At 43.7% G+C, this 26,823-nt stretch overlaps 1 protein-coding gene across 2 annotated transcripts in view; it reads left to right on the top strand.

Annotated features, from left to right (window-relative positions):
* LOC116508023 (MFS-type transporter SLC18B1-like) overlaps positions 1 to 26,823 on the top strand; it is a 47,345-nt gene extending 20,522 nt beyond the window's left edge. For both annotated transcript variants that reach the window (XM_032216467.1, XM_032216466.1), the window contains exons 9-14: positions 385 to 476; positions 3,942 to 4,037; positions 5,296 to 5,370; positions 23,678 to 23,771; positions 23,858 to 23,907; positions 26,412 to 26,823. In XM_032216467.1, coding sequence (XP_032072358.1) covers positions 385 to 476; positions 3,942 to 4,037; positions 5,296 to 5,370; positions 23,678 to 23,771; positions 23,858 to 23,907; positions 26,412 to 26,472 — 468 coding nt within the window. In that variant the 3' untranslated portion in view covers positions 26,473 to 26,823. The remainder of the gene's footprint in view (positions 1 to 384; positions 477 to 3,941; positions 4,038 to 5,295; positions 5,371 to 23,677; positions 23,772 to 23,857; positions 23,908 to 26,411) is intronic.

Raw genomic sequence — 26,823 nt, 5'->3', positions numbered from 1 at the left:
AGCAGTAATGCCCGCAGCAACCCACCTTTGGTTCATAGTTTACATTTTACATTTTAACAGGGAGGAGGGACTCCTATTTGAAAACAGACAAGTTGAATCCTAATTTTTGGAAGAACCAGTTTGCTTGTGAGACACTTTCATTGGGAGAAAGAGAAAAACTGTTTTCTCTTTGCTCTTGAAAAAGTAACCTCTTTCAGAGGATTGGTTACATCTTCTAAAAAGAACATGAAGATGAATGTTAGGTTCTGGTTGAACTGAATACATGAAATGATCTAATGTGAGTTTTCTCAGTTCACTTTATTCCCTATGGATTGAATTAATGCATTCAATTTATTCAAATATGATATTTTTATAGGAATCAAGTTCTTTGTCTGTCTCTTACAGAGTTTAAGGAAATGGCTGCTAATCGTTGGAGCTTTTCTGACCTCATTATGCTATTTTTTCTTAGGGCCAGCTCCCATCTTGCACATTGAAACGTAAGATATACTTCACTAATGTCTAAATTGACAATTTTCCTGGTCTGAAGTTTTCCTGTTTATCAAGTCAGTAAGGAAGGGACTGTGTATTAACTAGTAATATCAAATTTTTGAACCCCAATAAATGAACTCTGCTGCTTAGCATTAGTATTCTTTTTAATGTTTCTTCAGTCTGTGGATGGAAAAACAGCTATACAATTTTCTTTTTCCTTACCTGTGAATGGGAAGGCTTAGAGATATTCCAGATCAGGAATTCCGCTATCACCTCATTTTATTTCAGTTTTTATTTGGAAAGAAAATAATGGTATTCCTGGGAATTCCTGGGGAATACAGGTAGTCTTTGACTTACAACAGTTCATTTAGTGACAATTCAAAGTTACAATGGCACTGATAAAAGTGACTTACAGCCATTTTTCACACTTATGACTGTTGTAGCATCTCCTTGGTTACATGATCAAATGTCCCAGGTCACAATGTCCCAGGGTCGTGTGATCACCTTTTGTGACCTTCTGACAAGCAAAGTCAATGGGGAAGGCAGATTTACTTAACAACAATGTTACTAACTTAACAACTGTGGCAAGAAAGATCGTAAAATGGGGCAAATGTTCCACTTAGCAGCATAAATTTTGCATTCGATTGTGATCATAAATTGAGAATTACCTTATATGAAAGAAATTAGAAAATTGCATGCTTTTCATTTAAGCCAGGATGTATCAGGGCTCTAATAGATGGTTATAGATTCAGGGATTAACCTATGTGCTTGTCACTAAACTGTAGCCCTTCCCACAAAGTTATGTAGTTTTCTGAGGCTCAAAGTCCCATTTCCTGCTTCTCATCCAGCGGGGGGCTGTTGCTGGTTTGGACTGGTTCGGGTGAACCGGTAGTTTAGATTCTCCACAGTTTGGCAACCAGCAACTCCCACCACTGGCTGGCCCTGCCCTGCTCATTTTTCAGCCTGTTTTCAGGGCCATTTTCTGGGCTGTTATATTGGGAGTTTTCAGGCCATTTTTGCCCTGAAAATGGCCCAAAATATGGTGTGAAAATGGTCCAAAAATGGCATGAGAGTGGTCAACAAAGGGCCAAAAAATGGCCCCAATAACTTTTTGGGCTGTTTTTCAAACCATTTTTGGTCATTTTGGGGGCCACAATGGCCTAAAAACAGCCGAAAAATTGCCTGAAAACGTCCCCAAAAAGAGTCTGATAATGGCCCAAACATAGCCTGAAAAAGGCCCCCCAAAAGGCCTGAAAATGGCAAAAAACCTAGCTAAAAATGGGTAGGGCCAAGGCCAGCCAGTGGTGGGATTAGCCCCAATCGGCTGAATCCTTCCTCTGCCTTTGAGATGAGTGGCCAGGGCGTGGAGATGCGTGATGAGTGATGTCACCCATCCAGTCACATAACCAACCGGCCACACCTACCGAACCACAGAACTAGTTGTTAAGTTATTCAAGTCCCACCACTGTTCTCATCCTTATTCCTGTGCAGTGAGAAACATGTTTCTTGTTACTCATTAGCAAAATGTTAATTCCATTGTTCAAAATTAAATAATGGTTATGAATGGAAGCTCAGTAGATATCTTTGAGGAAATCAGAAATTAGGCAGCTTTGAGCTTTAATAGCATAGGAATATATTAACAATTATGATTAGTTTGGAAATGGAGATGCCAATCTAAGGGCAGGTGGCTCCATTGTATGAGCCCTGTTTCTGGAGAGCAGGATCAAACAATGTCCTCCTCTATCCATCCTCAGCCTATAAGGCAAACTGTGCTTGTTATTGCTTGCTCTATGCATAAAGGGCTGTTTTCCACTCGTGCCAACTCAAGTATTGCTATCTGATTTCTTGTTCTTGCAAGAAATCTCTGTTCCAGCTACTGTTATTGCTGATGTTCCAGTTGCATATTGGTTAGGACATTTCTCTGACATACAGACGAGCACTGGCTTAAAACATAGCAAAATCACCCTTCCTTTCCCTGGTTTATAACAACTCACCATGGCCAATTTGGTGCAGCCAACTCACTGTGGCCAACTCATCATGGCCAACTCATCATGGGACAACTCACCTTGGGACAAGAGTTACACTAATATCAAAGAAACAGTGGAATTGAATCTTAAAGAAAGGATGCCAAAGGAAGGACAAAATGGCAATTGTTAAAATAATGTTTTATGGTAAATAATTAAATTGAATTATTGAATTGCCTGAAGCAAGTTGTACCATGGCGAGCTGACCATGATGAGTTATCACATGGCAAGTTGGCTGCAGTGAGTTGTCCTTTCCCTTCCCTCCCCCTTCTGTTCTGCTATTTTGGGAAGTGGAGTAAAAAACTCATCTCAGATGACATGAAAAATAATGAAAGGATGCACCAGTGATTTTTTCAAAAAAAGGTCAAGATTAAGAAATGTAGCTCAGAAAAAGAAAAAATAATTGAAAAAAAAAATGCCTGCTCTAAGTTTTGAATTGTTGAATTTCTGCATGTCAGCCAGACCTATGCCATTGAGAGACTATATGTATCAGTACCATAATCAGACATTATGGACCCAAATCTGGAAAAAAAATGCAAGAAAGGATTATTATTATTTTTTAAAGTTGGTGGTTCTATCTCCATGCATGTGTATTTTGATACTTTAATGCTGTATGTATAGATTTAGCTTAACTTTAGTTAAATGTATGTTTAGGAGTATATACAATTGTCAATTATTTTCCAGGCATGAAACATTGGGAGGGCCCAACAGTAAGGGATAAGGGATATGGTGGCTCAGTGGCTAAGACGCTGAGCTTGTCCATCAGAAAGGTCGGCAGTTTGGTGGTTTGAATCCCTAGCACCGCGTAACAAAGTGAACTCCCATTACTTGTCCCAGTTTCTGCCAACCTAGCAGTTTGAAAGCACATTAAAAATGCAAGTAGAAAAATAGGAACCATCTTTGGTGGGAAGGGAATAGCGTTCTGTGTGCCTTTGGCATTTAGTCACGCTGGCCACATGACCACGGAAACATCTTCGGACATCACTGGTTCTTTGGCTTTGTAACGGAGATGAGCACTGCCCTCCTAGAGTCAGGAACAACTAGCACATATGTGCGAGGGGAACCTTTACCTTTAACCATAAAGGAATTGTTCAATAGAGAGCTTCTGTTCTGTATCTGGCAATCTTATTTGAAACTTTAATTGGCAGATCTTGACCGAAGTGACCCAGAGTTTAGACAGAATATTTTTTAAATGGCTTAAAATCTGGGTAGCACCAGCATGAAACCTAAATGGTTTAACACAGCAGTCTGGTTTAATAGAAATGAGCATGGGTAGTGTTATTGAAGCCAGTGAGAATGACACTTAAGAGATAAAAAGAAATGGTAGACTCTAAATCTTTACAGTCACTGTCAGTTGGGTGGCCTTTTAAATATAAATGACAGATGGCAGAGAGATACCATGAATTACAGCTGAAATGAAGCATTGTGTCTGTGCTTACGTTTTTGCAGTCAGCTTTGGCTTTTCATTCTGATGTTGGTCCTGAATGGTTTTGCTCTTGCAATGACTGGTATCCCAATATACCCTGAAGCAATCAATAGTGCATAGTAAGTGATCTTCTCTTCATATTTATGTTATTCTTTATCCTCAAAGACTTAAATAAATAACCTCTCTCCTCCCCTCCCTCCTCCCTTTCCATTCAGTCATGCCTGGCTCTTGGGGACCACTTGGACTGGTCCTCGCGGTTTTCTTAGCAGGGTTTTTCAAAAGTGGTTTTCCGTTGTCTCCTTTCTAAGGCTAAGAGAAAGTGACTAGCCCAAGATCACCTAGCTGGCTTTGTGTCTCAGATTGGAATTAAAACTCCCAGTCTCCCAGTTTCGAGGCTGATGCCTTAACAACTACATTAAATTGCTAGGATTGTTTTAAAGACAAAGATATTATGGTTTGGCTTCTGCCTCTGTTTAGAAAAGCCTTTTCTTCTCTCTCTCTCTCCCCCTGCCCTGGATATTGACCTGCCTTGCTTATCAAAGATACATCCATGGCTTCCATTTAACATACTAGTCAGAGGTGGTATTCAGCAGGTTCTGACCAGTTTTGGAGAACTGGTAGCGGAAATTTTGAGTAGTTCAGAGAACCAGTAAATACCACCTCTGATTGGCCCCATCCCCATCTATTCTCTGTCTCCCGAGTCCCAGCTGATCGGGAGGAAATGGGGATTTTGCACATCCACAGAACTGATAGTAAAAAAAATTGAATCCCACCACTGATACTAGCAGAAGACAACATCATTCTGCTCAGCAATAATATATGGAAATGTCTGCATACTATGGATGAAGAGGGAGTCAAGCTATTCTCCAAAGTACCTGAGGTAGGACAAAAAGCAATGGGTGGAAACTAATCAGGGAGAGAAGCAGCCTAGAATTTCCTGACAGTTAGAACATTTAATCAGTGGTACAAATTACCTCCAGACGTTGTGAATGCTCCACTGGAAGTTTTTAAGAGGAGATTGGACAACCATTTGTCTGAAATTTATAGGATTTCCTGCCTGAGCAGGGGGCTGGACTAGAAGACCTCCAAGGTCCCTTCCAACTCTGTTATTTTATTCTAAGCAAACCATGGCAGAGTTCAACGGGTGAACCAAATCATTGTAAATATTTTAAATGCTGAATATATTGTATTGAGGACAAAGACAACCCTTGATATTTTTATTTTCTACATATACTGACAAACTGTTCTGTTACAGATGTTTTTGCTTTGGGACTGTATAATTATTTTTGTGATGATTGCCCTCTAAAATGTTTTGAAGTTATAAAATAAAATATCATCCTTGGAAATAACTCTGGGTTTCTGGGTTTCCTTCTGCAGTGAGAATGGATTTGAGGAAGGATTAAGCTTATTAGGATTGGTGTCTGGACTCTTCGGTGCATTATGGGCACTTGGGTATGTAACCATTCATAAAAAATCTATACAACTCATGATCAGAAATGCAACAGTTGACTAAACATTATGTAGACGTTTTTAACAGCATTATCAAATACAAAAGAAATTCTTAAGGGTTGGGGAGAAATACATAAAAGCCAATAACCCTTCAGGAAATAGGACAGTAGCATCTGTGGAGGAGAGCCATCAGTGGTGATGGGGATTTTCACACTGATAAATGTAGCACCCCAAATCAAGCCCTACCCATAATCTGTCTGCACTATGATAGTGCTACTATCATTGCATCAACAGGATGCTATATTGGTGCTTCATGAGAAATATAATGTGTAGTCGGCCTTCATCTATTAAAACATGATACCTGAGATTTACACAATGGCCCAGAAAATTATTAATGCTTCAAGTGATGACGCTCCTTTTGTTGGCTACTAGCCTGTGATGCTTGCTCAGGCACATTGTATGCAATCTTTGGCATAACAATTGGAGATATTAACAAGAGACGACTCAGAAACATTGCACCTTACAATTTCACAACATATGATCTCTCCCAATATCTATATCCTCCATAAGTGTTGAGTGACTCATGCAGGACCCTGCCAGAAGTATACAAGGTTGAACTGCACAAAGACATCAAAGCACTATACAGAGAAATTCTGGTTCTAAGGGGCAGCTGATTGTCTCACATCTATAAATCACAATTATGGTTTTTGGGATCTCATTGTATTACTAAGCAGGCCCTACTTTTTGCACTGAAAGCTGGTTATAGGCATAGCTAAAGAACAGATATCAATCACAGTGTTTCCTTCGGAAACCAGTATTTTCTTTTTTTAATTAGTTTTTATTAAACATATTTCAACTTTTACACCACATTTCCACTCTTAACAGCATTCCAGTATCAAACTCTATGTTCGATTATGTACATATATGATTATACAATATATAGAATAGTGATGTATATAATTGGAAAGAAAGAAAATTGAAATAGCCACAATGTAAATATGAGCGATATCGATACTGGAAGCCAGTATTTTCTATGTGATGGGAAGAAAAGCAATACAAATTGAAAGCTTTCTGATTATTGATTTGGGATTTGTTGTTCTAATGCAACAAATAAAACTAGCTGTTTCCACTTATGCAGCTTTAATAGCTGCAGTTATTAAGATAGATAATTGAATGTGGTTTTGATTCACAACGGGAACAGAAGACAAGGATTAAATTATGTGAATAGATAAAGAAGGCTTTTTAAAAAATGTTTACAAAGTCATATGTACTGAACATATTTTGCAGCTGCCAAAACTTTATTCCTTCGAGAAACAGACATCAAGATTGATTTTTTTCAGTCATGAGCACATCCCAAACCTTGTATTTCTTAATTGCCTGGAAAGTTTGAGATTTATTTGTTTATTTGGTTTTTACTCCACCTTTATTATTTTATAAGTAACTCAGGCAGCAAACATCTGTAATACTTTTTCATCATCTTATTTGTGAGGTGCGTTGGACTGTGAGAAAGGAAAACTTCTGGTAGGCCTATTTTTTGCCCTCCTCAGGCTCTGGAGGCTTTCTTGAAGCCTGGAGAGGGTGAAAACAGCCTCCCCCCTTCAGAGACACCCCCCCCCCGGGAGCCAGAAACAGATCATTTCCGAACTTCCAGTAGGCTTGTTGGACCCATTTTTCACCCTCCTCAGATTTTCCTGAAGCCTGGGAAGGGCAAAAATAGCCTCCCCTGGCCCTCCGTAAGGCTGAAAATCAGCTGGACAGCGTGTGCATGTGCGCTGTAGTTGACGACTCGCATGCTGGCAGATATGGCTTTGTCTGCCACCTGTGGCACACGTGCCATAGGTTCGCCATCATGGTCCTACAGGATTTCCCATTATGGTTAATTGTTGCTGAAGTTCAAAGAGTTCTAGTAAATATTGTACTTTATGCTTCATTCATTTCTAATCAGTGTATTAAAGAATCTATGTCCAGCAATGGTTACTGAGAAAGAACCAAAGATAAGAAGGAAGGAAAGAAGAAGGGTGCCAATAGAGAACCACAGATAGGATGTTAAAGGTGCATTTGGATCAGGGGTGGGTTTCTCGCCCCGTTCCAACTGGATCGGTTGGAACGAGGCCAGCGGCGTCCTCACGCACGCACGCGGCGTCCTCACGCACGCACGCGGCGTCCTCGTACACGCACGTGGCGCACGCGGCGCGCGCATGCGTACTAGCGTCTGCGCGATGCTCCAGCTGCTCCTGGAGGATCGCGCAGGCGTTCTGCGCATGCGTGGAAAGCGCGAAATTCGAAAAAACCGGGTAAGGAGCGGGCGCAGGTGTGCGGGCGCGCGCGGGCACGGGGGGGGGCTTCGCCGTTCCCGGAAGTTACTTACTTCCGGGTTCGGCGACCAACCGGATCGCAGGGACCGGTGCGAACCGGTCGAAACCCAGCCCTGATTTGGATATACAGTTTATAAAACTAGCACATGCTACTGAATCATGGTTTATCAATCAGAAACAATTTGCTGAGAAATACATACTTGTTTTTCTACCACATGGAGAAGCTTCAGGAATCAGGGGGGAAAGAAAATCAGAGGAAAAGGTTTAGAGCAGGGGTGTTAAACTCAATTTCATTGAGGGCCGCATCAGGGCTGTGTTTGACTTCAGGGAGCTGGAGTGGGCATGGCCAACTCGGTATTACTCATGTCGGGGGCACCTATGGTCTGCGTCTCTCACGAACTCTGTTTTTGCTGGCAGAAACACCGCGGACCAGTCCTTCACTGTTTCCAGGGTGGTCCCACGGGCCCGATCTGGCCCCTGGGCCTTGAGTTTGACTGCCCTGGTTTAGAATTACATGCATATAAAGTTGGAAAATTTGGTCTGTTGTTTCCAATAAATCAGAGTCTGAAACCATAGTTCGGAGTTGTCTATTTCTGCTTTATTGGAAAACAACACACCTGTAATGTGTATCAATGTGTATTAAGAGTTTTCTTCCTGAAGAGTTCCTGAAGCTATTCCTACTGATAGGAAAAGTCAAGTAGGATCAGGTGGATCAAGCACACCTAAACTGCTTATTTGTGAAATGGGGCAAAATTCTCCACTGCAACAAGTGGTAAGTCAGGAATCCAGACTATTAAGAAGCTGTCGCCTGTGAAGTCACACATCTCACGCACCCTTTCCTGATTGATGCCACACCCCCATGTGCCCTCCCTGAGTCCCATGCTGTACCCCATACTACCGTAACCTGCACAGTACCTCTTCCACATCTTGCACATTTCTATGAAACCGCTGCACACCTTCGCCAACCCATGTCATCCATTCATGCTGGGGATGATGCATGACATTGCATTACAATGTGCAAGAGGGCCACATGGGTCAGGAGGGTGTAATGGGTGTGAGTGGGTGGTGGAAGAATCCCCATGAGGGTCGGGAGACAGCATGAGCCTCGGTGGCAACTGCCAGCAGTTCGATCCTGACCAGCTCAAGGTTGACTCAACTTTCCATCCTTCCAAGGCTGGTAAAATGATGCCGCAGATTGTTGGGGGAAATAGGACTGACTCGGTAAACCACTGCGAATCAGTATATAAGTCTAAGTGCTATTTCTATGAGGGTGCAAGTGGGTGCGCAAGAGACACCCAGTGGAGGGGGGCGGGGTGTGACACAAGCAGTGGAGTACAGGTTGAGGAGTATGCAAGTGTGTGTGGAAAGTTATGAAGAAGGTGCAGTGAATGTGTGAGTGGGGTGAGTTAAGTAAAGAAATATATTTATGAAATGATCGTCCAACAGATATGGGTTGCCTAGTCTTTATGCATAGATATGGAAGAAAGTACTTTTTGATATATTTCTCTAGGATAACAGCATGTGGCTTGACAGTTGCTTTGGTGGGGCGGGGTGGTAAAATTTGGCTTCAGGAAGTGTCTCTTAACGCCAATTATATGCGCTTATTTTTGATTTTGAGCTTGATATATACAGTCTACTAAGTCAATCACAATATGTTCCGTTATTTTTCTTTAAAGAAAATGTTACTGTAATTTAAAACATTCAAACTATAAATTGAGTAAGGATTGTTTAGAAATAACTGGCAACTAATTCAGACTACAAGGGGGAGGAGTCCCCCTTGTAGAACTGTGCCCAGAAGGATTTCAGGTGCTACATCAGCCGAGAGCCCAGGGAAGGGGTGGGGGTGTGGCCGCTGTTATCCGAGAGTCGTTAGTTCCTCGTAGGGTCCCTGCTCCGGAGATTGTCGGGTGTGAGTCTTTGCTGTTAAAGTTGGACCTCAAGGGTCAAGTGGGTCTGCTGTTAACGTACCTGCCTCCCAACAGCGTTGCAGCAGCCCTCCCCTCGCTCCTCGAGTCGGTAGCCGAGCTGGCAGTTGAGTTCCCTAGGTTGATGGTCCTGGGGGACTTTAATTTGCCGTCGCTCGGTGAAAACTCGGAGGGGGCGCAGGAGTTCATGGCTTCCATGACAGCCATGGGCTTGACCCAAGTAATTCGAGGCCCAACCCATTCGGCGGGACACATGCTTGACCTTGTATTTCTCTCGGAGCAGTGGATTTGTGATCTTGGTCTGAGGGGGAACGACATCATACCCCTGTCGTGGTCAGACCACTGCCTACTGAGGCTCGACTTTCGGAGACCAAACCCCCACTGTAGGGAGGAGGAACCGACCAGGTGGTTCCGCCCCAGGCGCCTTATGGAACCGTCAAGGTTCCAGACAGAGCTTGGGGTTATTCCTGACACTTTCGCCCACAGTCCGGTGGAGACTCTGGTTGCTGCGTGGCACTCGGCAGCATCGGAGACCCTCGACCGGATTGCGCCACTGCGGCCCCTCCGAGGCGGCGGATCCCGGAGACCTCCTTGGTTCACCGAGGAACTCCGGGAGATGAAGCGCCGGAGGAGATGCCTAGAGCACCGTTGGAGGTCCGATAAGTCCGAAGCGAACCGAGCAATGGTAACCACCTGCACCAAGGAATACACCAGGGCACTTAGGGCTGCAAAAAGATCCCATATAGCCACCTTGGTTGCGTCCGCTGAGTCCCGCCCGGCCGCCCTGTTTAGGATAACCCGCTCCCTACTGAACAAAAGGGAAGCGGGGGAACCCTTGCAGGGCAGAGCCGAAGAGTATGCCCAATTCTTAGCGGACAAAATTGCTCGGTTTCGGTCGGACTTGGACTCCACCCCTGCAGCTCCAGCCGAGGCACAGGAGGATCAATTTGAACAACTCTGGGTTGAGTTTCAAGACGTTACCCCCGGGGATGTGGACAAGGCCATGAGGGCTGTAAGTACCTCCACCTGTGTACTGGATCCGTGTCCCTCATGGTTAGTTTCTAACTGCAGTGAGGTGACACGAGGCTGGATCCAGGCGGTTGTCACCGCCTCACTTCGGGAGGGGAACTTCCCCGCCGCACTGAAAGCGGCGGTGGTGAGACCCCTCCTGAAGAAGCCATCTTTGGATCCAGCTATCCTTAATAATTATCGTCCAGTCTCCAACCTCCCCTTTTTGGGGAAGGTTGTTGAGAAGGTGGTGGCCTTCCAGCTCCAGCGGTCCTTGGAGGAAGCAAACTATCTAGACCCCTTCCAGTCAGGCTTCAGACCCGGTTACAGCACAGAAACCGCTTTGGTCGCATTGACTGATGATCTCTGGAGGGCCAGAGATGGAGGACATTCCTCCATCCTGGTTCTCCTCGACCTCTCAGTGGCTTTCGATACCATCGACCATGGTATCCTTCTGCGACGACTGCGGGAGGTGGGAGTGGGAGGCGCCGTGTTGCGGTGGTTCTCCTCCTACCTCTCGGACAGGTCGCAGTCGGTGTTAGTGGGGGGGCAGAGATCGTCCCCTAGGCCCCTAACTTATGGGGTGCCTCAGGGCTCGGTCTTATCCCCCCTACTATTTAACATCTACATGAAACCGCTGGGTGAGATCATTCGCAGGCACGGGATTAGATACCATCAATATGCGGACGATACTCAACTGTATCTGTCCGCCCCGTGCCAACTCAATGAAGCGGCAGACGTGATGAACCGCGGCCTCGAAGCTGTTATGGACTGGATGAGGGTTAACAAGCTCGTGCTCAACCCAGAAAAGACCGAGTGGCTGTTGTGTTTCCCTCCCAGAGATTCGACCAATATTCCATCACTCAGGCTGGGGGGTCAAATTTTACACCCCTCAGAGAGGGTTCGCAACTTGGGAGTCCTCCTGGATTCACAGCTATCGTTTGACCACCATTTAATGGCTGTGACCAGGGGGGCATTCGCCCAGGTTCGCCTGGTGCGCCAGTTGCGACCCTACCTGAATCGGGAGGCTCTCACAACAGTCACCCGGGCCCTTGTGACCTCTAGGCTGGAATACTGCAACGTGCTCTACATGGGGCTGCCCTTGAAGAGCATCCGGCGACTTCAGCTAGTACAGAATGCAGCCGCGCGAGTGATTGTGGGTGCACCTCGGTTCACCCGCATAACACCTATCCTCCGCGAGCTGCGCTGGCTACCTGTCGATCTCCGGATGCGCTTCAAGGTGCTATTAGTCACCCATAAAGCCCTACATGGCAGTGGATCTGGATACTTGAGAGACCGCCTTCTGCCAATTACATCCCTGCGACCAATAAGATCACATAGATTAGGCCTCCTCCGTATACCATCGGCCAGCCAGTGCCGGCTGGCAACTACAAGGAGGAGGGCCTTCTCAGTAGTAGCCCCGACCCTTTGGAACGAGCTCCCCGTAGAGATTCGCACCCTCGCCACCGTCCAGGCCTTCCGCACAGCCTTGAAGAACTGGCTCGCCCGCCAGGCCTGGGGACAAGGATAGTTCCCCTCCCGAATGATGAATGTATGTTGTCTACTATTTTATTATATGTCTTATCTTAATGTCTGTATTCCCCTTCCCAATTTTATGTGAGCCGCCCTGAGTCCCCTCAGGGAAAAGGGCGGCCTACAAATATTAATAAAATCACAAAAAATAAAAAATCACTTGTAATGTAACATGTACAATAAAAAGTCTGTGGGGGCCTGACGTTTGGTACATTTGTGTAGTTGTTTTGTACTTTGTAGTAGAACCTGGCCAGGAATGGTCTCTTGGGAATCCTAAGTAATCTACAAACACACCTACTATCTTTCTCAAGTAAGAGGCAGGGGATGAAATTCTCAAGGGAAACAAAATTAGGAATCTATTTCTGTGGTGAGGTGAACACAGCCCCCTAGAGTCAAGAACAACTAGCACATGTTCAAGGGGAACCTTTCCCTTATCAATAGAAGAGAATATTTGTAGCTCAGGGTTGAGCTGTGGAGTCCTTGGTGCTCTCTGAGCTTGGTGGTTTTCTTATAGACATTTCATTACCAGACTAGGTAATATCGGTAGTTCCGTGGTTCGAATCCCTAGCGCCCCATAATGGAGTGAGCTCCCATTACTTGTTCCAGAGGTGAACACCAAGACTCCACAGTGTGGCACTAGGGATTTGAATTGCTGATCGGCAAGCTCAGTATCTTAGCCCCTGAGCCACCATGCCCCTTAAGATTTAGCATACAATAATGCATTCTTCGGACAACACCTCAGGACCGTGTGGCCAGCTTCCTCCTCCGCTGCCGTTGCCATTCACTGCTGTCCCGGGCATGGCTTCTCGGACAATGCCGCCTTCCTCCGCCACCGCCGCGGCTGTCCCTGGGCGCGGCGCCTTCCTCTTCTCCGCCTCGGCTTCTTCGGACAACACCGCCATGAGGGCCTTTCTTTGCCCGCCACTCCGGCTGCTGCAGCAGCGATGGCTAGCAATAAGACCAACGGGAGGAAACGGAAGGCGGAAAAGCAGGGCCAGTGCTTTGTGGCTTCGGCTCCGCGCTGCTGCTGGGCCACCTCGGGGAGGGCAGTGGGCCGGCTTTTGGGGAACGGGCCTTCGGGGAGGCCTCCGGGCTGGAGCTGCACGTGCGCAAGGAGTATCACAGTATTTATATTGAGTGTGGAAAGGGGGTATATAGGACCAACCAAGCATGCCAGGCCATGGGGAACCTTTGCCATACCAACTGCCTTACATGCTGCTCTGTGATACACGGCCCCTGCAGAGAGGACAAAGATGAGGAGAACGGGGAGCCTGCCCCCCCCAACTTCCCCCAGCTGCCCCAGCCGCCTCAGACTTCCTACACTACTTCCAGGCCCAGCAGGGGAGAAGAACGAGGAACCCCCCCTCCCAAACTACTACCGGCTCCAGCCGCCTCAGACTCATGCTGAGCGCCTTCTCTGCAGATTTAAGAACTGTATTTTTTTAGCTGGTTTGTTGAGTGTATATGTGTATGAATGTGAGAGAGAATGTGCCCACTTTTAATTTAATTATTGTATTATTGTATTTTAATGACTATTGTGGGGTGTGTCTGAGGAGAGTGTTTGATTGGTGAGTATGATAGGACCGGGAGTGCGACCTGGAGCCCCCCCCCCCACTGAGTACAGAAGCAGAAGTGGATGGGGGTCCAGACTCGCCTCCCGTCCTGGAATGAATGGTGCACATGGCCTTCCGGGAAGAATGGGGGCCATGAGGGAGGGGGGTCTACGGGGATGGGGGGAGGTCGGAGCATTTCGGTTACAACTGGGAGGGACAGATATGACGGAAGCTGTAGGGCTAGCCATTACTGGGGAAGAAGGGCTCGCTACATTACAGCGATTCCTTGTTCCGGCCCCTCAGGCTCAACTCAAGGACCTGGTGGCAGAGGAGATCAGGGCCCTGGTTTCAGGTTGTTGTTGCTAAATGCCAGGTCTGTTGTGAACAAGGCTCCCCTCGTCCGGGATTTAATATTAGATGAGGAGGCAGACCTGGCATGTATAACCGAAACCTGGCTGGGCCGAGAGGGAGGAGTCCTCCTCTCAGAAATGTGCCCAGATGGGTTCCAGGTGCTCCACCATCCACGACACCAGAAAGGGGTGGGGGAGTAGCAGTTATCATCCGAAGGTCGTTAGTTCCTCGCAGGATCCCTGCCCCAGAGATTGTGGGGTGTGAGTCTCTCCTCTTGAAGTTGGACCTAGGGGTTCAATTGGGCTTGCTCTTTTTTTTAAGGTACAAATCTTTTTATTTCCATTTCATTCTATACAATCACATGTTTACTGTGCAACCGAGGCATATAACATTGAGTAATAAACACAGCCCTCGCTTTTATAGAGAATGCCCCCTACAATACAAACCCAATATACCGCCTTAGCCCACCATACACCCTCTTTCATCCCCCTCCAACTTTCATTCTTCCTTCTCTCATACCCCTCTACACCTACTTCCCCTCCCCCTCTATCTAACCCTAACCCTATCACTCCCTCTCTTAATCCATTCCCTCCCTTCCTTCTCCTCCTCCTCTCTCTCACTCTCTCTACTCTCCTTCTTCTTTCATTCAGCTCCTCCCTTCGGTATCTCTTACTTTCCGATATATTCAGTTTGTTCTGTTTTGACACTAACATTAATAAAAACCACAGTATACAAGTGCAATCATGCTTTAAAATTTAACACATATTATATTTCCCCCCTCCCCCCCTCCCCCTAGATCCCCGCCTCCCTTCCCTCCCCCCGACTTCCCAGAGCCCATACATGGTATAACTTTTGACAATCACAGTCTAAAATATCTCTACATTGAACTCAGCTTCTTGCTGTTACCCAAATTTTTCACAATTTACGTTATTACTAATTTTAAGCATAAGCTATCTGGAATTTCCTAGTCCCGTATTTGCTTTGTATATAATCAATCCATTTTTTCCAGTCTCGTTTATACTTCTCATTTGAATGTTCTTTAAGATATGCTGAAATTTTCGCCATTTCGGCTAAGTTTGTAACCTTTAAAGTCCATTCTTGAATTGTAGGCAGGTCTTTCTTCTTCCAGTATTGCGCCACCAAAAGTCTTGCTGCCGTTATTAAGTACAGAACCAAATTAATCTCTACTGCTACGAAGTCAGTACATATACCTAGTAAAAACAGTTTGGGAGTGAATTTTATCCTTTTTTTGAAGATATTTTGCAGGATCCACCAAATTTTTATCCAAAATGCCTTAACATTACGACATGTCCACCATATATGAAAATATGTAGCATCGAAAGAACCACATCTCCAACATTTAGGCTGAACATTTGAATACATAGAAGCAAGCTTTTTGGGATCTAAGTGCCATCTATAAAACATCTTATAAAAATTTTCTCTCAAATTTTGTGCTTGTGTAAATTTTACATTTCTTACCCATATTTTTTCCCATGTGTCCAACATTATAGGTTCTTCAATATTCTGAGCCCATTTTATCATACAATCTTTAACCATTTCGGTTTCTGAGTCCATCTGTACTAATACATTATATATCCTCTTTATGTGCATTAAACTTTGATCTCTTATTTGTTTAAACAAGTTATCCTCAGCTATTACAAAACCTATTTTTTGGTCTATTTTCCACCTGGCCTGTAATTGGCCATACTGAAACCACGTTTGAACTACCTTCTCTTTTTTAAGTACCTCTAAGGATTTTAATTGCAGCACCCCTCTTTCTGTATTAAGAAGTTGTCTATAAGTGGTTCTATCGTGTTTTTGTTCTATGTTCATATTTTCAATTGCATGTCTAGGAATTGCCCACATGGGCAATTTGTCATTTAGTTTATGTTGATATTTTTTCCAAACCCGCAATAAGGCATTTCTTAAAATATGATTTTTGAAATTCTTATCCAGTTTTTTGTTGAATAACAAGTAAGCATGCCAACCATATACCAAATCATGTCCCTCAATATTCAATATTCTGTCATTGGTTAAATGGATCCAATCACTAATTGCAGATAAAGCCACTGCATCATAATATAATTTTAAATTTGGTAATTTCAATCCTCCTCTTTCACGTACATCTTGCATTATTTTCATCTTAACCCTCAGCTTCTTTCCTGCCCATACAAATTTGTTGATACCCTTCTGCCATTCTAAAAGGTTCGCATCTCTTTTAAGTATTGGTAACATTTGAAACAAAAATAAAAATTTTGGTAAAATATTCATTTTCACTGCCGCTATCCTTCCCAACAAAGATAAATGCAGTTTCTCCCACCTTTTCATCTCCATTTGTATACTATGCCAGAGTGGTTCATAATTATGCTTGTATAATTTCCCATTTGAAGTTAAAATATTAACTCCAAGATATTTGACTTTTTTAACAACCTCACATCCTAACATCACTCCCAATTCTTCCTTCTGTTTGGTATTCATATTCATTGCTAATATTTTGGTTTTTCCTAAATTAATTTTAAATCCAGAGACTTGACCATATTGATTAATCGTATTCATTAAAACCTTACTGGATTCCTGCGGTTGTTTCAATATTATAACCAAGTCGTCCGCAAAAGCGCGGACTCTGTATTCTTGCTGTCTGATCTTGATCCCTTTTAAAGCATCCAAAGCCCGTATCTTATTCAGCAATACTTCCAAAGTTATAATAAACAATAGTGGGGACAAAGGACAACCCTGTCTTGTACCTTTTTCTATTTGAAAGGAATCTGTTAAACTTCCATTAACTATAATTTGGACTTTTTGCTGCTGATATATTGCACCAATTGACCTTAAAAAGCCATCTCCTATCTGCATTTTTTGCAGTATCTTCAACAAGAATTGCCAATTGACTCGATCAAAGGCTTTCTCAGCGTCCAAAAATATGAATGCGGCAGGGATTTGATTATTCTTTCCCAAGTATTCTAATGCATTAATAATTAACCTAACATTGCTCTTCATCTGTCTACCCTGTATAAAACCTGTTTGGTCAGTATGTATCAGTTGTTGGATAACCACCATTAACCTATTTGCTAATATTTTGGTAAAAATTTTATAATCTACATTAAGTAGTGAAATAGGTCTATAATTTTTCGGCTGAGTAAGATCTTGGTCTTCTTTGGGTATCAACGATATAAACGCTGTCTTCCATGAGGGGGGCACTTTACCTTCCGATTGAATTTTATTAAATAATTCTCTAAGAGGTTCTACCATTTCTAACTGTAAGTTTTTATAATAAACGGCTGTTAAGCCATCTGTACCTGGTGCTTTCCCTAGCTTTAATTGTTTGATTACCTGCAGGATTTCCCCAGAGGTTATTGGTTGGTTCAACCTATACCTATGTTCTTCGCTAACTAGGGGGATTTTCTCTTTATCTAAGTATTTATTTATATCTAAGTCCCTAATTTTGTCCCCTTTATACAACTCTGTAAAAAATTCTCGAAATCCCTTTTGGATCTCTTCCTGCTGAAACACTTCCTTCCCTCTGTAACACAATTTGGATACATTTCGAATTTTCCTTTTTTTCCTGATCTGATAAGCCAACCATCTACCGGGTTTATTTGCATTACAGAAAGTATTATGTTTAGCATATAATAAACTGGTGGCTACCTGGTCAGAAATCAGCATATCAAATTGAGATTTTAATATGGAAATTGCTTCTTTAGTCTTTGTATCACCTGGGTTCAATATTAATTCCTGCTCTTTCCCTTTTATTTCCTCTTCCAATTCTTTACGTTTTTGCCCTTGTTTATGTCTATGTATTTTATTTATATTTATCAATACTCCTCTCATATAGGCTTTGCTTGCATCCCATACATATTCCATAGGTGTACCCTTATTCATGTTAAAAACAAAGTATTCAGATAACAATTTTTTACAATCATTAACATACTTTTCATATCTGAATAAATTTTCATTCAGCCTCCAGGACCTTGTAGCCTGAACTACCCTTCCCAGCTCCATCCAAACTGGGTTATGATCCGAAAGGGCTCTGGCCGTAATCTTTGTCTTCTTCACCCTAGAAAGTAAATCATTAGTAATTAATACAAAGTCGATCCTTGAAAAAGATTGATGTCTGTCGGAGAAGAAGGTAAAGTCATATTCTTCTGCATGCCTTTCACGCCAAACGTCTCGCAGTTCGAAGTCGTCTATCATGTCAAAAAAGGATTTGGGTAGTTTGGCTCGGAATTTAGTATTCGGGCGAGATGTCTTCTTATCTCTTTTGGTGTCAATCACGCCATTCCAATCACCCAGTAGTATGCACGACTTAAAGTCCCACTGTACTAATTTAGCATGGAGATTTCTATAAAATCCATCTTGTTGTTGATTAGGAGCATAGATTCCCAAAAGCAGTGTCTTTTTCCCTTCTAAGATTAAATCTAATGCGATATATCTTCCAAAGGGATCTGCTTCGATTAACTCAGCTTTAATGTCTTTCCTTAAGTATACTACTATACCATTTTTTTTTTCCGTAGCAGAGGTCACAAAGTGTTGACCAAGTTTGGGATTGGACAGATATTTTTGATCGGTTATTTTGATATGAGTTTCCTGCAAACAAATTATATCATTCTTAGATTGTTTAAGATAATGAAATATTTTCTTTCTCTTCTGTGGAGAGTTCAGTCCATTAACATTCCATGTCAGAATCTTAGTTGTCATTTTTGGTTGCCTGAAGCTTTTTTAGAGCCTCCCGCATGGCCTGTCTCACCTTGGGTCTAGCTCCTCCCACAGCTTCTGAGCTTGTTGCTGTAGCTCCTTGGTCCATGGCCGAAAATTGTAAAGATTGTTGCGTTATGGCTTGTTTTTCTGTTTGTCTGGTGGTCATATGGTTAGATCTTTGTTCCTTAACCCCTTGCCCTTCTGGGAGGGGGAGATGATACGTTTTGTCTGGTGATTGTGTAGTTTGCTGTTTCTCTTGTCCTGCTTGTGGTTTTTCTCCATATCCCGATGGTTCAGGGTGCCCCACTTTCAAAATCTTATGATAGAAATCTCGAGCTTTCCATACAGAGTTGAGACGATATCTTTGCTTATCAAATGTAACTATGATGCCAAACGGGGCATCCCATCTGTACTGTATCTGGCGCTTTCTGAGCTCTTCCACCAAAAAAGCATAATCTCTTCTGGCTCTTAGCATTTGAGGTGGTATCTCTTTCAAAACCATCAAATCCTGTCCGCCAATTTGAAGCTTGGTATTGTAGGACTCTTGTAATATCTTATTTCTGGATTCTCTTGTAACAAAATATATTACCACGTCTCGGGGGAGTTGCTTTTGTTTTGCCGCCCAGGAGTTGACGCGAAAAATTTTATCAATCTGCCAATCAAGATTGGATCCCGGTCTTCCCACCAGACAGTCAAAGGCCTCAGAAAACATCTGCTTTAAGTTCTCCTGTCTCTCTTCACGCAGCCCCCTAACTCTTAATGCAAGTTCCATCTGGTTATACTGTATCATAATCATTTGTTTTTCAGCATTTTCAACTTTTCGTTCCACCTCTTCGGTTTTAGATGTCAAAATAATTTTGGCTTCATTGAGAGTTTCTAAATTCTCTTCCATTCCAGAAATATATTCTGTAAGTACGTTTACGATTCCCAACATATCATCATTTATTTTGGTAATCTTGGTATCAAATTTATCATATGAGACTTTTATCTCATTGCTTATCTCTTTCCTTATTTCTTCTCTGAACTCTCTAAGAGCTTCCAAATTCTGTTCCCTTGATTCTCTAAACATTTCCAACAAAAATTCTTTTGTTACAACATCTCCACTAGGGGGCATAGAAGGTGGGGGCTGTGACTTTGTGCCAGGTATGGGAGAAGCAGATTTAGGAGGTAATTTCGCAGGATTCGACTTTGAAGCCATAATATCTTTGCTTCAAGCACTTAACAAATCACTATGCCAAGAAGAGAAAAAAAAATTCTCCCTTTTTTGCCAAGAATTTTACGGAGGATTTCAAAGAGCTGGCATTACGCCAAAACAGTTCAACAAAACAAAACAAAAAACAGAGAAAAGCCCTGTTCGGAATGTCTCTGGGTCAACAAAGGGCCTTTGAAAATTTTTAATTAGATAAGGAAGTCTCTTCAAAGGGAATAATTAGAAAAGCTGATTAGAAAAGCTGCCGGAATGTATCATCATTGCAAATACAAAGGCTGGAGAATCGCCATCTTTAAAAAAAAAAAAAAAATTGACACTGAAGCTTGAGTTTCTAAAAAAACAGACGTAAAGTTCTCAAATATGAGCTCTGCTTGTATTAATTTCATAAGAAAAAAAATAATTTCATTAATTTGTCCTAAGGGGGGGTCTTGGCCTTGTGCCGTTAATACAGCAGAGAAATCTGGCCGGAGATGACTCAGCTTAAACCCCCCCCCTCGTTTGCAGCAGAAAAAAAAAGCCACAAACTGCAAGGAAGAGTTCTTACCAGCTGAGACGCTCACTACAATCTTCTTATCTGAAGTTTGAGTTATCTAAAGGGTGTTTAATTAGATAACGAACCAGAAATCTGGGAGCGGCTCAATTAAGCCACTGCCGACGGCTAAGTTCCTCCCTGGAAGTCCAATTGGGCTTGCTCTTGATGTACCTATCTCCCAGCTGTGTCACGACAGCCCTGCCTGTGCTGCTAGAGGCAGTAGCCGGGTTGGTGGTGGAGTTCCCCAGACTAATGATACTGGGGGACTTTAATCTGCCATCTCTTGGTGAACACTCAGATGGGGCACAGGAGTTCATGGCTTCCATGACAACCATGGATTTGACCCAGGTAGTTCAGGGTCCAACTCATAGAACAGGACACACGCTTGACACGCTGCCCTCTCAGGGCAGTGGAGACATGATCTTGAGTTAAGGGGAATAGAGACCTCGCCCATTTCATGGTCAGATCACTCCTTGCTGAGGCTTGACTTTAGGACGCTACTCCCCCATTGTAGGGAGGTGGAGCTGATTAAATGATTCCGCCCCAGGCGCCTGATGGACCCGGAGGGATTTCAGAGGGAGCTTGGAGAGATACCTGACTCCCTTGTCTGCCATCCGACCGAGTCTTTGGTCGCTGCCTGGAACGTTGCGGCGGCTGAGGCACTGGATCGGATTGCGCCTTTGAGGCCTCTCCGTGGCAGTGGATCCAGGAGGGCACCTTGGTTTACCGAGGAACTCCGGGAGATGAAGTGCCAAAATAGATGCCTAGAGCGACGCTGGAGGGCTAGTAACTCTGAATCTGATTGATCACTATTAAGAGCCTTTATCAGGACTTACTTAGTGGCGATATGGGCAGCAAAATGTACACATTTTTCCACTCTTATTGCGTCCGTGGAATCTCACCCAGCTGCCCTGTTTAGGGTGACCTGCTCCCTCCTGAAAGGTGAGGAGGCGGGGGAACCCCTGCAGGAAAGAGCTGAGGAGTTCGTTCAGTTTCTGTCAGATAAAATCACTCAGATTCGGACAGACCTGGACTCCGTTAGGCAGTACCAGCCGAGTTGCCGAGGGTTAGTCTTAATCGGATTTTCTGGGATGAGTTCGAATTTGTCACCCCTGAAGAAGTGGACAAGGCCATGGGAGCAATGAATGTCTCTACCTGTTTACTGGACCCGTGCCCCTCCTGGCTGGTTTCAACCAGCAGAGAGGTGACACGAGGCTGGCTCCAGGCGATTGCTAACGCATCTTTGCAGGAGGGATCTTTCCCGCAACCATTAAAGGAAGCAGTGGTGAGACCCCTCCTCAAGAAGCCTTCCCTGGACCCAGCTATTTTGAAAAACTATCATCCTGTCTCTAACCTTCCTTTTTTGGGGAAGGTTGTTGAGAAGGTGGTGGCACTTCAACTCCGACGGACCTTGAATAAAACGGATTATCTAGACTCCTTTCAGTCTGGTTTCAGGCCTGGGTACAGCACGGAAACCGCTTTGATCGCCCTGACCGATGATCTCTGGCGGGCCAGGGATAGAGGACATTCCTCTATCCTGGTGCTTCTTGACCTCTCAGCAGCCTTCGATACCATCGACCATGGTATCATTCTGCGATGCCTGGGGGAAGTGGGAGTGAGAGGCACCGTTTTATGGTGGTTCTCCTCTTACCTCTCTGACAGGTCACAGTCGGTGTTGGTTGGGGACAAAGGTCGACCCCTAGGCCCCTCAAATGTGGTGTGCCACAGGGTTCGGTCTTGTCCCCCCTCCTATTTAACATCTACATGAAATGGCTGGGTGAGATCATGCAACAGCACGGGGTAAAGTACCACCAATATGCAGATGATACTCAACTGTATCTTTCTGCCCCATGCCAACTCAGTGTAGCGGCGGACATGATGTGCCGATGCCTGGAAGCTGTTAGGATCTGGATGGGGGTGAACAAACTTGTGCTCAATCCCGATAAGACTGAGTGGCTTTGGATGCTGCCCCCGAAGGACAGCCTAGACAGTCCATCCTTAACCCTGGGGGGTGAAAATTTACACCCCTCAGAGAGGGTCCGCAATTTGGGGGTCCTCCTGGATTCGCAGCTGACACTGGAACATCATCTATCGGCTGTGACCAGGGGGGCCTTTGCCCAGGTTCACCTGGTGCACCAATTGCAGCCCTATTTGGATCAGGAGGCACTTCAAACTGTCACTCATGCCCTTGTCACCTCAAGGCTGGATTATTGCAACATGCTCTACATGGGGCTACCCTTGAAAAGCGTTCGGAGACTGCAGCTAGTCCAGAATGTGGCCGTGAGAGCAATATTGGGTGCACCGAGGTACACCCATGTTACACCTATCCTCCGCGAGCTGCACTGGCTACCAATTGGTCTCCGGACGCAATTCAAGGTGTTGGTTATTACCTTTAAAGCCCTACATGGCTTAGGGCCAGCGTACCTTCGAGACCGCCTACTGCCACATACCTCCCAGCGGCCAGTAAGATCCCACAGATTTGGCCTCCTCCAGATGCCATCAGCCAGACAGTGTTGGCTGGCGGGCCCCTGGAGGAGAGCCTTCTCTGTGGCTGCTCCAACTTTTTGGAATCAGCTACCCCCAGAGATCCGGAGCATACCCACTCTCATGGCCTTCAGGAAAGCTGTAAAAACCTGGCTGTTCCGGCAGGCCTGGGGCTGTTGACCTCATTGTGGAGGTCCAGCCCCAATTAGAATGAATGCATGTGGTTTTGTGATTTTTTTTTCTCCTTTCTTTTTCTTCTTTTTTTTGTAAGCTGCCCGGACTCCTTCGGGATTGGGCGGCATATAAATTTTGATAATTAAATTAAATTAATCACTGCACCTAATGGAATTTGGATGAAGTTTGTCCTTAGCAACTTGCAGTCTCAAACTATTCAGGTAATCTTGGTTCAAAGAGCAAAACTGAAGCTATTCATTTAAAAGCTTATTTCTGGGGAAGGTTGAAAGGTCTAGGGTTCTGAAGATGACAGATAATGGCAGACTAGCTACCTGACAAAATGGATTTGGTTTACCTGTGGAATAGCCATACCCATGATTGTGAGTGTGGAATTCCCAAAAGGCAGTTTGTGTGGATGTTGATTACCTCGATCTGTTCTTCCCTGCTAGGTATTTATTTCCTGATCTTACCTATTTCTAGATCTATGATAAATATGCTATGTATGGTTTTATTTGTTTGTTTGTTTGCAGGTCTTTTGTAGGTCCAACTTTAGGTGGCTTCTTAAATGAGAAACTGGGTTTTGAATGGTCTGCAGCTATACAAGGAGGATTCACATTGTTAAGTGTATGTATACTAACATGATTTATTCATTTTTTATTACATTTAAATATGAAATGTCACAAGTATACTAACAATTGCTTTCTTTGAAGGGACTAGCAGCTGCAATTTATTATACCTATGAAGCCATGCAAAGGAAGAGGTACAGTGAAGTTTCATTCTTTTTCTTAAAATTTGATGAAAGGAGAATACTTTGTTACTGATTCTTATTTAGACAACAACAAAAAAATAATGCCAGTTTTTGTTAGCTCTTCTGTGTTTTTCCTGAATTAATTGGCTGACTTTTCCTTTTAACAGATATCAGCCGTTCAAATAGTATTGTGAACAACATGCCAAGTGGTCCCTTTATTTCAATGTTTGCTTTTAAATAACACATTAAATTAAACCAAACTAATCACAGAAAAATATCTGCATTGTTTAAATATTCACCTTGAGAATGTTTGTATATCATAATCCCCGTCGCACAGTTGCAAATAGCTGTTCCATATTCACTGCTGGTGCCTACAAGCAAAAATGTAGCTATTTAACTATTAAGTAATGGCTTGTTTTAATTATATTTTAAGTCTCTCATTCCAGAAAAGTTTAAAACCAGATTTGAACTTAAATGGCCAAATATACAGTATCTATTTTTATTTGATTCATATAATGGTCACTGTTACATGATTCTAGGCAATTTAACAATAAAATGCACAAAATACATGAAATAAAAAATAAAAATGAAACAGCTAGCAGCCAGGCATCATCCAACCAATCATCCACGGAGCCAGGAGAAAGGCTATATCCCATGCCCAGAGGGGTCTAGTATAACTCGCCATGGCCAACTCACCATGCCAACATGCCACAGCCAACTTGTTGTCCGACAACTTTCCACAGAGTTACACTAATATCGAAGAACTTTTAGAATAGAATCATTAAAGGAAGTATGCCAAAGGAGGGACAGAATGAAAATAAATAATAAAAGTTAATTTTTAAAAATGACTTTAAATACTTGTTGAATTGTCTACAGCGAGTTGTCTTATGGTGAGTTGGCCTTGGCGAGTTGTCCCACAGTGAGTTGGCCGTGATGAGTTAGCCAGAGAGAATTGGCAGTAGCAAGTTGTCTGTGGCGAGTTAACTGCACAAAGTGCCCCATTCCGTGCCCAGAGACCTAGGCATGGACTTTACAAAAAGCAGGGATGGTGGTCAATCTAATTTCAGGGGTGATGATATTCCAAAGGGTGGGGATCATGGCAGAAAAAGATTGTCCTTCTGGTCCGTGCTAGCTAACACTGCTAAGGATATGGTACTCAGAGCATGCCTCTCCTGCCAGATCTGATAAGATGATTAGATACCACTGGGGAGAAACATAAGTAACCCAGTCCCAAGCCATGAAAGGTTTTAAATGTGTCAGACAGCACTTTGAATTGTACCCAAATGCACACCAGAAGCCATTGCAGCTCCTGAAGCAATAGTCTTAGATGGGCTAATTAACTGGCACCAGTAACTGCCCAAGTCCCTTCTCTATGCACCAGTTGAAGTTTCCAAATACTCTTCAAGGACAGTCCCATATAAAACAATTTGCAATAGTCAATCTGGAGGTCACAAAGGCAGGAGTGACTGTGAACAGGGCCCCTCAGTCCATGAACAGGTGCAATTGACGCACAACCTGAAATTGTGCAAAGGCCTTTCCTAGCCACAGCTGTCACCTGCTCTTGGAGCAGAGCTGCAAATGCAGGAAGACCTCCAGATTGTGCCCAGGGTCTGTTTGAGGTACCACCTAATACAAAGCCAAATATGAAAGGGTCCTAAGAAGGAGGTCCAAAAACCCAGAGCCACTCAGTCTGGTTTGGGTTGTGCTGAAGCCTACTGTGCCCCATGTAGGCCCCATAACTTCCAGACACAGAGAGAACTTCTACAGGACACCCAGAATATAGAACTGAGTAATATCATCAGCATGTTAATGATATCTCACCTAATCTGTTAAATGACCTCACCCAGTGGCTTCAAATAGATATTAAACAGGAATGTACTAAGCTCTGCGGCACCCCACGAAGTAGGGTCTGTGGGCTGGATCCCTTCTCCCCTATCAACACTAATTGAAACCAATCCCAGAGGAAGGAAGACATCATGTCTTCTGCCCTCAACTCCTGGAACCAGTCCAGAAGGATGCCGTTTGTTGGTATCGAAAGCCGCTGAGACGTTAAGAAGAGCAAGGATGGATGTGCCACCCCTATCCCACTCCTGCCAGAGGTCATCCAACAGACGCACCCACACCCATCCTGCTCCCTCCAGAGGTCATCTATCAGTGTGATCGATGCTATTTCAGTCCCATACCCAGGCCTGAATCCTGATTGAAAGGGATCCAGATAAGCCACTCCTTCCAGAGTCCTGTGAAGCTGCCACATAACACCTTCTTTACAGCAGTGCTCCTTTCTGGGTTTCCCACATAAATCAGACAAAAGAAAAAAATTGTAGCTACCTGTGAGTGGACTCTGTAAAGCAATGTCATTGTTTTTGCAGCCAGTTTCCACAGTGTAATACAATTCATTTATTGGTTTACGCAAAATAAACATGCCCAATTATGAGAAAAGTGTGCATGTATTGCCTCTTTGTCTTTGTAGTGTCCAATATGCTGAGAACATTTTTTTTCCTTTTCATTTTGCGTAGGTCCCATCCTGGAATCCATCTTGGTTCAGAGCAAGAAAGGACTCTTTTATTGAATGAATGAGATATTTTTCTCATTGCCAGTGAAATCTAACTTCATTTTGCATAATGTGCAAAAAGACCAAGGAAAAGTCATGAAATGTAGTTCTTTCAAAATCCACCATCACAATCTTTGGATTATAAAAGCATTAGCCTCTCTAATTAGACAATAACATGCCATTTTATTATTAGAGAAGCCATTCCAGTTTTAGCCTTTTTTTTCATGTCTCTAGTGGTCTTCTGAAAAAGTTGCACTGGAAAAGACTGTCCAAGAGATTTACAGGGTAAAAGTGTTTTGCACAAAAGGTGACTTTTATACTTTGATATAGGGATACGCACAAAAAATGCAAACCAATAAAGTATTATTTCAAATGAT

The sequence above is a fragment of the Thamnophis elegans genome, chromosome 4 (assembly GCF_009769535.1).
Source record: "Thamnophis elegans isolate rThaEle1 chromosome 4, rThaEle1.pri, whole genome shotgun sequence".
Classification (NCBI taxonomy): domain Eukaryota; kingdom Metazoa; phylum Chordata; class Lepidosauria; order Squamata; family Colubridae; genus Thamnophis; species Thamnophis elegans.
This window is presented reverse-complemented; position numbering and strand designations above follow the sequence as displayed.